Consider the following 12,746-nt stretch of genomic DNA (forward strand, 5'->3'; position numbering starts at 1 on the left):
GACGCGGACCTCGCGTTTCTGCTGATGCGATTGTAAGTAACATTGGAATGGTTTCTCTCTCTCTGTGTGCATGTTCATACTTTCACTGTGTTAGTCATTCGTTGCGTTCGCCTGTCTGCTAAGCTCAAAACAACCGCGCCTGGCTTTACGGAGAAACCAGGAGAACAGCTGAGCATATTTACGACAGTGCACTTTTATTTTCGGCCTCTGGGGGGAGCCTCGCTGGAAAATCAACACCGGTAGCATAGTGTACCTTTAAGCCCTTGGAAAAAGCGACCAAAAAACTCCAATCAGGACATAAAATTAACTACAAATACTAATCTTTCCGATTAAAGACGAAACGATTTTCTTAGATTAAATCTCAGCGGTTAGGAATCCAGCCCAGTTCCCAGATGGTCCCAGATGGTCCATACTTGTAGGCTGCTTGTTTTCTCTCTCTCATCCAGTTTGTCCATAGGGACATGTCCCCACGGTCCATAGGGACCATAGGGACTCATTAATCTGTCTCCCTAACATCAATGTGGTGTAATCTGCTTGAATTAAAAGAAAAACCTTTGAGAAGGGGAGCATAGCAGGGTGTCTCCCAGTCCCCCCTGCTAATCAGACACAGACTGAATGAATGTCTCTCTGTGTTGCAGGGATGTGTGCTGCGCCTGGTCTCCCTGAACCTCAATTTCATTTAATCAACGAACTGAAGACCTGGACTGAAGCTCAGAGCTACTGCAGAGAAAAGTACTCAAACCTGGCAGTGATAAGGAATTCTGAGGACGTGAAGACGCTAACCAACATGGTGGATTTGAACACATTTACCCAGGATGTAAGTCTGGTTCAAATGTAACATTAAAAATGTTAAACTGTCTTATTTTTGGTGACAAGAGTTCTCCTGTTTCAAGTGTTTATGTGACACTAACATTAGCGGTAACAGCCCGATCCGGTGGGGGAGTATTTCAGTCCAGATATTTATCCTTGGCTCCAGCTTTGTCCCACTGAGGACTTTCTTAGAACTCATCCAAAATACGACATATCCTGAGCTATTTTCTGCATGTGTGCTGCTATAGGCTTAGACTGCTGGAGGACATAGGGACCCCTTTTTCATCATTCTGCTTCATTCTATCTCTATTCTCCCACTCTGCAGAATCTGTTAGTTCAATCTCTAACGTTCTGCTCTCTCTGCTTTTTCTCATAGTAGCTTCATCTGGTCTGTTCCTGTTTGGCTGTGACTCCATCCTGGAGTGACCTGAGATGACATGATGTGAATTGGAGCTATAGAAATAAACTGAATAGAATGAATAGAGGTGAGTTTATTGGGACTCAGATATCAGCTGTTCCTTGCAGGGAGCCTGGATCGGTCTCTACGATGACGTGGACAGCTGGAGGTGGTCCTACTCTGAGCCAAACTTCTACCAAGATGGTGAGGCTGAGTTCAGGAACTGGGTGTCTGGAGAACCAAACAACGGTAATGGTGATGAGCCATGCGGAGGGATGAGGGTGACTGGAGAGTGGTTCGATGTTCGCTGTGAAGAATCCATGAAACTGGTCTGCTCTGATGTTCAAGGTGAGGATGGATGATCAAACCAAGCAGTTTGTTCTCTTCATCTTTTCCTCTGTTATTCTTCCTCCAGGTCTCCTGTTCTATTAGTGTCACTCTGTGTGATGGCTGTTATTCACCAGAAATAACTATTATTCTTCTTTAAGATTAATCTTTCCCCTGAGTTTCTTGAAAGAAAACAAACTTCTCACTTCACTACTGCAATTTTTTTTTTTGTGATTGTAATGGTGTACTTTCTTTTTTCGATCATGATGCTGTCTGGACCCAGTTAGCTAAGGCTTTCCCCATCTGCTTAACATCTCTAGGATTCCCTATAGAGTTCAGAGCAGAGAGAGTACTCCATGGAAAGCCTCTACCTCTGAGCATGACCAGGGGTGGACTGGGACAGAAAATGGCATTTTGGTCTAGACTGGACACCCACATTTTTTTTAGAGCCCCTGTAGATCATGTCCTGAGCCCTGTTATGGCCCCTGTACTAAAAAACATAATACTTCTAATAATGATCTGGGCTGGAACAGACATGGTTACTGATGGGTCCTTTGGATCTATTTCATTGTTTCTTTACAAATTCTGTTTTACTAATTTATATTCAAAAACCATAAGGTGATAGCTTCAGTGGCACTGAGATAGGATCCAAGTTTTCATCTGTTAAATGTTGTGTTTTCCACAACAAATTTTAAAAAATGCTGTAATTTTTACAGATGAATTTAACAGTTTTTCTTTAGTTCAAATTCAAATTTATAGAAAACAGTACTTTTAACCTGAATTAAGTCAGAAATATGTAAAATTCCTTAATTCTAAATGTATATTGACCTCATAAGAAATAGAATTTTTATTGAACCTCATTGCAAAGAAATTTCTCTTCATGCAGCTCTCTTAATATATTTGAATCTCTTGTTTTTTATTTCCTGCTTTTCTGGGCCCCCATGGAAACACGCTGGCCCCCTCCTGGCCCCCTGGTACATTTGGTCTAGATCCGCCACTGTTCCTTCCCTTCACTAGACGTGGATATACACTATATTGCCAAAAGTATTTGCTCACCTGCCTTGACTCACATATGAGCTTAAGTGACATCCCGTTCCTAATCCATAGGGTTCAATATGACGTCGGTCCACCCTTTGCAGCTAGAACAGCTTCAACTCTTCTGGGAAGGCTGTCCACAAGGTTTAGGAGTGTGTTTATGGGAATTTTTGACCATTCTTCCAGAAGCGCATTTGTGAGGTCGCACACTGATGTTGGACGAGAAGGCCTGGCTCTCAGTCTCCGCTCTAATTCATCCCAAAGGTGTTCTATCGGGTTGAGGTCAGGACTCTGTGCAGGCCAGTCAAGTTCATCCACACCAGACTCTGTCATCCATGTCTTTATGGACCTTGCTTTGTGCACTGGTGCACAGTCATGTTGGAAGAGGAAGGGGCCAGCTCCAAACTGTTCCCACAAAGTTGGGAGCATGGAATTGTCCAAAATGTCTTGGTATGCTGAAGCATTCAGAGTTCCTTTCACTGGAACTAAGGGGCCAAGCCCAGCTCCTGAAAAACAACCCCACACCATAATCCCCCCTCCACCAAACTTTACACTTGGCACAATGCAGTCAGACAAGTACCGTTCTCCTGGCAACCGCCAAACCCAGACCCGTCCATCAGATTGCCAGATGGAGAAGCGCGATTCGTCACTCCAGAGAACGCGTCTCCACTGCTCTAGAGTCCAGTGGCGGCGTGCTTTACACCACCGCATCCGACGCTTTGCATTGCACTTGGTGATGTATGGCTTGGATGCAGCTGCTCGACCATGGAAACCCATTCCATGAAGCTCTCTGCGCACTGTTCTATAGCTAATCTGAAGGCCACATGAAGTTTGGAGGTCTGTAGTGATTGACTCTGCAGAAAGTTGGCGACCTCTTCGCACTATGCGCGTCAGCATCCGCTGACCCCGCTCCGTCAGTTTACGTGGCCTACCTCTTCGTGGCTGAGTTGCTGTCGTTCCCAAACACTTCCATTTTCTTATAATACAGCTGACAGTTGACTGTGGAATATTTAGGAGCGAGGAAATTTCACGACTGGATTTGTTGCACAGGTGGCATCCTATCACAGTTCCACGCTGGAATTCACTGAGCTCCTGAGAGCGACCCATTCTTTCACAAATGTTTGTAAAAACAGTCTGCATGCCTAGGTGCTTGAATTTATACACCTGTGGCCATGGAAGTGATTGGAACACCTGATTCCAATAATTTGGATGGGTGAGCAAATACTTTTGGCAATATAGTGTATTTTAGTATATCCAGCTGTAAAATTTGTCTGATATTTAAATTTTTTATCCGAGGATTGACCCTCTGCCGTTTCCCAGGATGCACAGCTTTGAGTGGTAACTAGGTGACTGCCAGAGAGGAACCAGAGAAACTTATGGGACTGATCCAATCAGCTCTCTGATCAACCAGTCGCCTGGAACGCTGGTTGATCAGAGCATCGCTTTGGACAGAAACGCTGCACAGGTTTCACCAGCAACCTTCTCCCCACCCCCCGCTCTCTCTTGTCTGTGCAATCACAGTAGTTCTAATCAGCACATGATGCACGAATCATTGTGCTGCCTGCTCGCTCTCACTGGCATTAAAAAACTCCACCTCAGTCTAAAATCCTGGATAATTTATCCGACTCACGGGCAACTATTGATATCAGGGAGACTCCCGGACCTTCCGGGAGTCTTGGGAGGTCTGCGTTACATACTGTAGTTTGAGGCTCTGAAAACTATCCGGCTTACCACAGGTTCTACTACTGCAGCAGCCGCACTGACATCATGTTCACTGCTCGGTTCGCCGTCGCCTCCACTGCAACCACCACCACCATCATATTTCACATCAGACACCGGAGCAGATGGAGAGCCTGCTGATGGGAACATGTCAGTCAGTTTGACACATTTCGCAGCATCCGTTTGAAGAACTCGTTTCTTTTTCTCGCGCAGTTTCTGCTGATTTTAGTTTTCTTCATGCATTATGCAAATAAAACGAGGCAGAAATATAATACTAATAATAATAATAATAATAATAATAATAATAATAATAATAATACATATTATTAATATACATGTCGGCCCAAACAGCACGTCGGCCCACCGGGCAAATGCCCGATACGCCCGATTACCAGTCCATGCCTGAGCATGACCACACTGCATGAATTAAGTACCCTGAGAGGGACCAAACTTAAATAAGGACAAAAGGTATTCAAAAATGGGAAAGACATTTTTACAGATCTACAGCTCTTTCAACCTTGAATAAAGCTCCTTTTAGGTTCCTTCAGGCTCTACCTGAAGGAACCCAAAATCTTTGCCTGTAGGTTTCACTGTTGATATCATACGTCTGTAAAATAACTGGTTTGACTTGGTCCATAATTCATTTCAAAGATTGATTCAAAGTTTTCTATCCAAGGAAAACCAGCTGATTGCATCGACTCATTGACTCTTCAGCAATCCCTCACACTAAGCATGCTTGTAGCGACAGTGGAGAGGAAAAACTCCCTTTGAACAGGAAGAAACCTCCAGCAGAACCAGGCTCAGTGTGAGCGGCCATCTGCTGAGGCCCACTGGGGTTCAAGGAGACAGAAGCAGACATAGAAAAAGAAGCATAGATACAAAAGGCAACTGTCAACCAGCTCCACAGGCGGCCCCGTCCAGGAAACACACAGCCAGGAAGTCATATGTGTATATATATATATACCGGTGTATATATATATATATATACCTGAGAGCAGCGGGGGAGAATCCTATTTGTAATTAAATGTAACTAGCTCTACGTCATCAGTGTCGCCAACACCGCAATGATTTCAGCGCAGCGATCAGACGATCAGTGATGTGTAGAATGAAAATAGCTGCATGAGCTGAAACGCTGTATAAAGCAACAATATTTATACAATAACCTGCCCTGTTTACTAGGGGGCAAATATAACTCAAGCAATCTCTCCACTGCAGACATGCAGACGGCATCGTGAAACTGCATAAAGTTGGCAATAAACTCACAGATTGGGCTTTTCCGGATTAATAACCCGTCGGCGGGTGATTTTATTCTATGAAACAGACACCTCTGTGCAACCACAGAGCTACTACCGTAGTTTCCTCAAAACGAGTCTCCTATCGCGCTGGGAGAATTAGTCGCTTTTTTGAAAAAGAGTCGCTGGAGGGGTCTGAAAAGTCCCTAAATTTTCGCTGAGTTGGCAACACTGGGGGGGTGGGGGGGGGGGGGGGGGGTGTTAACCAAACCATCCCAGTTCCCATGTCTCTGACCAACTCATCAGCAATCATAAACCTTACAGGTTATGTCCTTTAATGGAAGACGCTCCCTGTAGTCCAAATATGTTGGATCCCTGCAGGATCCCCTTTCATGCTTCCCCTTCTCCTTTATTTAGAAGTTTGGGTTCTTTTAAAAACTTTTCCTATTGTTATTCTGCCATCTAATGCTCAACATGTTGGTGCTATCACAACTAAACACAACAAGCATTTAGCCCTGAACCCCTCTATTCAAACAAAGTAAATAAAATGGTTAAGTTTCATAATTGATTCTTTTCTCTACGACTTCATAAAAGTTTGTTGAACTTCCAGTAAAGCTCCCATTGTTAACAGAAAGTTGCCGAATGTTTAGGCAGAGCTGCTTTCTCCTGTAAATGTGAAGTTCAATTCAGCTGGACTGAAGGACAAGAACGACTCTATCTGCTGAATAATTTCAGGGCGCAATGCTTCATTTATCTTCATCGACCAAAACAAGAAGTGGGCTGATGCTCAGAGCTTCTGCAGAGAGCATCACACAGACCTGGCCAGCGTCAGATCCACCTCAGAGCTGGAGCAGATAAAGGAGCTGCTGCAGTCAGAGGGAGAGAATCAAGTCTGGATCGGTCTCTACAGGAACTCCTGGACGTGGGTGGATGGAAGCAGCTTCTCATATGATCACTGGGCTTCATCAGAACCTAATGGACCAGTGGATAACTGTGTAGCTGCTGCAATGGATGATGGAGGAAAATGGGAGGACTGGGACTGTAGCTCCGCTATTCCTTTTTTTTGCTATGGAGGTGAGCCATAATTTAACTGCTCTTTATCCTTTTTATGTTCAAATGATTCTGGGTCTTTTTTATTATATTCGTACAGTTTGACTTTGTAACATAAGTGATGAAAATGACATATTTAAAAGCTTAAAACAAAACTTGTCAGAGTCGTTCATCTCTGTGAAACTCCCGGATCGTGTTCTCCTCCCTCCCTCTTTACCCAGCATGCATCAGAGCAGACCTGTCCGTTCTTGAATTTGACAGCTGTCCCAGCATGCACTAAGTCGTCTGCATAGGTGCCGCAGTGAACAAAAAGACGTCCCCGCCCCCTCCGCAGACGCTCCGCTGCTCCTCTCCCGAATTGTAGGTGACCTCAGACAGTGCCGCAGACAGGAGGCCGGCTTCTTTTGTTTTTATGACCGAAATTGCTGAAAACAACTCGAGAAGATGGACCCGCTAGAAGAGCGCGGTGCGCCAGAACGCTGGGACCCTTTTGCCACCTGGATCCCCGCTCTTTTTAGCCCTCATGTCCCTCTGTTGTCGCACAAACTCACCCCCACTCCCTCACCACCTCGGCCGTATCTAGACCCACAGTGTAAAGCGCAGACCACGCTTCAAATTTGAGCATCAATCAAAAATATCTGCATCAAGCTCACTGCGACACACTGCTGTAGGAGGATAACCAGGACTTAACGTTAGTCCGTCTGCAGCGGCCAGGACTTAACGTTAGTCCGTCTGCAGCAGCCGGGGCTTAACGTTAGTCCGTCTGCAGCGGCCAGGACTTAACGTTAGTCCGTCTGCAGCGGCCAGGACTTAACGTTAGCCCGTCTGCAGCAGCCGGGGCTTAACGTTAGTCCGTCTGCAGCGGCCAGGGCTAACGTTAGTCCGTCTGCAGCGGCCAGGACTTAACGTTAGCCCGTCTGCAGAGGCCGGGGCTTAACGTTAGTCCGTCTGCAGCGGCCGGGGCTAACGTTAGTCCGTCTGCAGCGGCCAGGGCTAACGTTAGTCCGTCTGCAGCGGCCAGGACTTAACGTTAGCCCGTCTGCAGCGGCCGGGGCTTAACGTTAGTCCGTCTGCAGCGGCCGGGGCTAACGTTAGTCCGTCTGCAGCGGCAAGGACTTAACGTTAGTCCGTCTGCAGCGGCCAGGACTTAACGTTAGCCCGTCTGCAGCGGACGGGGCTTAACGTTGGTCCGTCTGCAGCGGCCAGGACTTAACGTTAGCCCGTCTGCAGCGGCCGGGGCTTAACGTTAGTCCGTCTGCAGCGGCCAGGGCTAACGTTAGTCCGTCTGCAGCGGCCAGGACTTAACGTTAGTCCGTCTGCAGCAGCCGGGGCTTAACGTTAGTCCGTCTGCAGCGGCCAGGGCTAACGTTAGTCCGTCTGCAGCGGCCAGGACTTAACGTTAGCCCGTCTGCAGAGGCCGGGGCTTAACGTTAGTCCGTCTGCAGCGGCCGGGGCTAACGTTAGTCCGTCTGCAGCGGCCAGGGCTAACGTTAGTCCGTCTGCAGCGGCCAGGACTTAACGTTAGCCCGTCTGCAGCGGCCGGGGCTTAACGTTAGTCCGTCTGCAGCGGCCGGGGCTAACGTTAGTCCGTCTGCAGCGGACGGGGCTTAACGTTGGTCCGTCTGCAGCGGCCGGGGCTTAACGTTAGTCCGTCTGCAGCGGCCAGGGCTAACGTTAGTCCGTCTGCAGCGGCCAGGACTTAACGTTAGCCCGTCTGCAGCGGCCGGGGCTTAACGTTGGTCCGTCTGCAGCGGCCGGGGCTTAACGTTAGTCCGTCTGCAGCGACCGGGGCTTAACGTTAGTCCGTCTGCAGCAGCCGGGGCTTAACGTTAGTCCGTCTGCAGCAGCCGGGGCTTAACGTTAGTCCGTCTGCAGCGGCCGGGGCTTAACGTTAGTCCGTCTGCAGCGGCCGGGGCTTAACGTTAGCCCGTCTGCAGCGGCCGGGGCTTAACGTTAGTCCGTCTGCAGCGGCCGGGGCTTAACGTTAGCCCGTCTGCAGCGGCCGGGGCTAACGTTAGTCCGTCTGCAGTGGCCAGGACTCAACGTTAGCCCGTCTGCAGCGGCCGGGGCTAACGTTAGTCCGTCTGCAGTGGCGCTCTCTCTGCATAGCCGTGTGTAAAAGGACCGCTGGCTCTGATGGCGATATTTTTGTTTTATTTGGCAAAATGTTCATTTGGTTTGTGTTTATCTGACTGTGTTTATTATTATTCCCCCGTGAAAGAAAGTCAGAATGTATTATTATCCAGAGACTATTAATAACAGGAGGTGAAATGCAGCTCCAGACGAGCTTTGAATGTGGTGATGTCATCAGTACGCTGCTGTTCTAATTGACCCAGACTTATTCTGCGTTCTCCCGTTCTCTACGAGTCCAGACTTTCCTGGGTTCTAGTCAAGAACGGACTTGGCGAGAACACCAGTCCGTACTCTAGTTCTAGTGAATTGAGAAACAGCCTCTGTCTGCTGCTTCTGTGTACTTTGCCTGTCAAGTGTCACTGTTGCTAGGCGACACAGCGTACGGGCGGTGGAAGCCGTTGAATCCACAGCCAAAACTCTTCTGGCCTTATTTTCATGGACCTTGAAGGACCCAGTCCAGGTAGACCAGGTCCTGGAAGGACACAGCCTCTGAAATCAAACACACCCAGAGTCTATAGGCAAAGATCTTTGCGCCCCACGGTGGAAATACGTCACCGATCGGTGAATGAAACAGCTTTACACATTATTAAAGATTAGATATTTATCTTGCACATCTAAAAATATGTTAATATATTTCAAAGTATTTTAATTTTATAATTTCATTTTTATTTGTTTTTAGCGCCATCGGTTGACCAGCTGCCACTGAACTAAGCCAAGATGTTACTGAATCGATTCACTGACCCATCTGACCCAAGACTAACTGAGATTTATTTGAAATGGACAAAATCTGCTTTTCTCATCCCCAGAAATGAAGCTTGTAACTCAGCCCCACACTGCTCTAACGTCTGTCTCCATTTCCTTCCCCAAAGATGGACTTTCTAAGCAGCTGGTGAAGGTGAAGCTGGTGAAGCTGAAGCTGGTGAAGAGCTCCTCCCTGGACCTGAAGGACGCTGCTGTGCTGGAAGACCTGCTGATGAAGGTAACGCCTGTTAGTTTAACATCCACTTAACTGACTTACAGGTAGTTTCCTCTAAAGCTTCCTTCAACGACAGCCAGGAAGGCCGTTTAACTAGGAGCCTGGAAACATTTTGGTCATGATGCCTTCATGCTTTCAGTTACAGTAGCAGCCTTTCAAAATGGCCCTTTCCTGTCAAGATTTGGTTTTGAGGTTTTTGTTTGGACCCAAAAGTCCAACTTTGAAATGGTAAATAAAAACAGGAATCCCAAAAATCCGACATAAAAATCAAACACAAACCAGAACCATGGAGACATCAGGGGAAAACCATCAAGGAGCCAGGATGAGAAAAGGTAAGACGAGGAAACAGCAAAGAGGGACTGCAGAGGGAGTGTATTTATGGCTGACTGAACAAAGGTAGAGCTAATGAGCGGATAGGGAACAGGTGTGATTAGAGCTGACGAGGAAGCCAAGGGAAAAGAACACAAGGGGGCAGCAGAGGACAGACAGAAAAACCTAAGCAACTTAAATGAATCCAGACAAACCAATAAAGCTAGAAAAAAAATGAAAAACCTAGCTAAACTTGAAACTGAAAACTTAAAGAAAAACAACAGAACCAAGCCAAGGACCAGCCAAGGGCCAGCCAAGGTCCAGCCAAGGTCCAGCCAAGGACCAGCCAAGGACCAGCCAAGGACCAGCCAAGGACCAGCCAAGGGCCAGCCAAGGGCCAGCCAAGGACCAGCCAAAGACCAGCCAAGGTCCAGCCAAGGACCAGCCAAAGACCAGCCAAGGTCCAGCCAAGGACCAGCCAAGGGCCAGCCAAGGTCCAGCCAAGGACCAGCCAAAGACCAGCCAAGGGCCAGCCAAGGTCCAGCCAAGGACCAGCCAAAAACCAGCCAAGGACCAGCCAAGGGCCAGCCAAGGTCCAGCCAAGGACCAGCCAAAGACCAGCCAAGGTCCAGCCAAGGACCAGCCAAGGACCAGCCAAAGACCAGCCAAGGACCAGCCAAGGGCCAGCCAAGGTCCAGGCAAGGACCAGCCAAGGTCCAGCCAAGGACCAGCCAAGGGCCAGCCAAGGTCCAGCCAAGGACCAGCCAAAGACCAGCCAAGGGCCAGCCAAGGTCCAGCCAAGGACCAGCCAAAGACCAGCCAAGGACCAGCCAAGGGCCAGCCAAAGACCAGCCAAGGTCCAGCCAAGGTCCAGCCAAGGGCCAGCCAAAGACCAGCCAAGGACCAGCCAAGGGCCAGCCAAAGACCAGCCAAGGACCAGCCAAGGACCAGCCAAAGACCAGCCAAGGTCCAGCCAAGGTCCAGCCAAGGACCAGCCAAAGACCAGCCAAGGGCCAGCCAAGGTCCAGCCAAGGACCAGCCAAAGACCAGCCAAGGTCCAGCCAAGGTCCAGCCAAGGACCAGCCAAAGACCAGCCAAGGACCAGCCAAGGGCCAGCCAAGGACCAGCCAAAGACCAGCCAAGGACCAGCCAAGGGCCAGCCAAGGACCAGCCAAAGACCAGCCAAGGGCCAGCCAAGGTCCAGCTAAGGACCAGCCAAGGGCCAGCCAAGGTCCAGCCAAGGACCAGCCAAAGACCAGCCAAGGTCCAGCCAAGGACCAGCCAAGGGCCAGCCAAGGTCCAGCCAAGGACCAGCCAAAGACCAGCCAAGGGCCAGCCAAGGTCCAGCCAAGGACCAGCCAAAGACCAGCCAAGGACCAGCCAAGGGCCAGCCAAAGACCAGCTAAGGTCCAGCCAAGGTCCAGCCAAGGGCCAGCCAAAGACCAGCCAAGGACCAGCCAAGGGCCAGCCAAAGACCAGCCAAGGTCCAGCCAAGGACCAGCCAAGGACCAGCCAAGGACCAGCCAAAGACCAGCCAAGGTCCAGCCAAGGTCCAGCCAAGGACCAGCCAAAGACCAGCCAAGGGCCAGCCAAGGTCCAGCCAAGGACCAGCCAAAGACCAGCCAAGGTCCAGCCAAGGTCCAGCCAAGGTCCAGCCAAGGACCAGCCAAGGGCCAGCCAAGGACCAACCAAGGACCAGCCAAGGTCCAGCCAAAGACCAGCCAAGGGCCAGCCAAGGTCCAGCCAAGGACCAGCCAAAGACCAGCCAAGGGCCAGCCAAGGTCCAGCCAAGGACCAGCCAAGGGCCAGCCAAGGGCCAGCCAAGGTCCAGCCAAGGACCAGCCAAGGACCAGCCAAGGACCAGCCAAGGTCCAGCCAAGGACCAGCCAAGGACCAACCAAGGGCCAGCCAAGGACCAACCAAGGACCAGCCAAGGACCAGCCAAGGACCAGCCAAGGTCCAGCCAAGGACCAGCCAAGGACCAGCCAAGGACCAGCCAAGGACCAGCCAAGGACCAGCCAAGGACCAGCCAAGGTCCAGCCAAGGACCAGCCAAGGACCAGCCAAGGTCCAGCCAAGGACCAGCCAAGGACCAGCCAAGGACCAGCCAAGGACCAGCCAAGGTCCAGCCAAGGACCAGCCAAGGACCAGCCAAGGTCCCATCAAGGACCAGCCAAGGTCCAGCCAAGGTCCCATCAAGGAAAGTGGGGAAATTTTGAATGGCTACTACTGTATTTATCTAAAAAGGAGTTTTCTTGTTTATCTAAGTGAAATGACTGAATTTTAAAACAAAAAAGAGCTCAAGTCTCTGTTGTAAACTCAATATTAACTGTGCAACTAATTCATGTTTTAAAAAATTATTTCTTGCACATTTTTGCATTTATAATTGTTGTGTGTTTCTGCTTAAACAGAAGCTGAGGGACTCTGGGGTGGAAGTAGACGTCAAGCTGAGCTGGAGGAAACAATCTGGCGGAGAGATCTTCAAAAAGGACGAATTATGAGCTGCAAGCAGGAAAAGGCGTCTCCTCCAAAGTCTTTTATCTTCTTTAGTCTCTAGATGTTTTACCACTCAGTCATTTATCATGTTTGTGGTGTAATTATCATCTTTTCTTTCCAAGTTGTTATGGAAACAAATGTCTAATCTTTGAATTTAGAGGCATAATCTGAAGCAGGAAAACCTGAATTTTTAACCTTAATCTGTAGTTTAATGCTCATCAGGCTTTTAGCTAGCATTGTGAATGTACTGCTTTGCCCTCATT

General features: G+C 48.9%; 1 protein-coding gene across 1 annotated transcript; it reads left to right on the forward strand.

Annotated features, from left to right (window-relative positions):
• Positions 1–787: 787 nt before the first annotated feature.
• LOC119791992 (C-type mannose receptor 2-like) lies at positions 788–12,488 on the forward strand. The gene is made up of 5 exons (XM_038298414.1): positions 788–817; positions 1,336–1,555; positions 6,256–6,594; positions 9,510–9,682; positions 12,399–12,488. Exons 1-5 carry the CDS (start codon positions 788–790, stop codon positions 12,486–12,488), a joined length of 852 nt encoding a protein of 283 aa, XP_038154342.1.
• The last annotated feature ends 258 nt before the right edge of the window (positions 12,489–12,746 follow it).

The sequence above is a fragment of the Cyprinodon tularosa genome, unplaced genomic scaffold, assembly GCF_016077235.1.
Source record: "Cyprinodon tularosa strain WSP-4 unplaced genomic scaffold, ASM1607723v1 ctg407, whole genome shotgun sequence".
Classification (NCBI taxonomy): Eukaryota; Metazoa; Chordata; class Actinopteri; order Cyprinodontiformes; family Cyprinodontidae; genus Cyprinodon; species Cyprinodon tularosa.

Excerpts from the sequence above, each read along its gene's own strand:
- LOC119791992 (XM_038298414.1), top strand. The coding sequence starts at position 788 with ATGGTGGATTTGAACACATTTACCCAGGAT. Across the intron at positions 818-1,335 it reads TGAACACATTTACCCAGGAT|GGAGCCTGGATCGGTCTCTA; the intron begins GTAAGTCTGGTT and ends TGTTCCTTGCAG. Across the intron at positions 9,683-12,398 it reads TGGAAGACCTGCTGATGAAG|AAGCTGAGGGACTCTGGGGT; the intron begins GTAACGCCTGTT and ends CTGCTTAAACAG.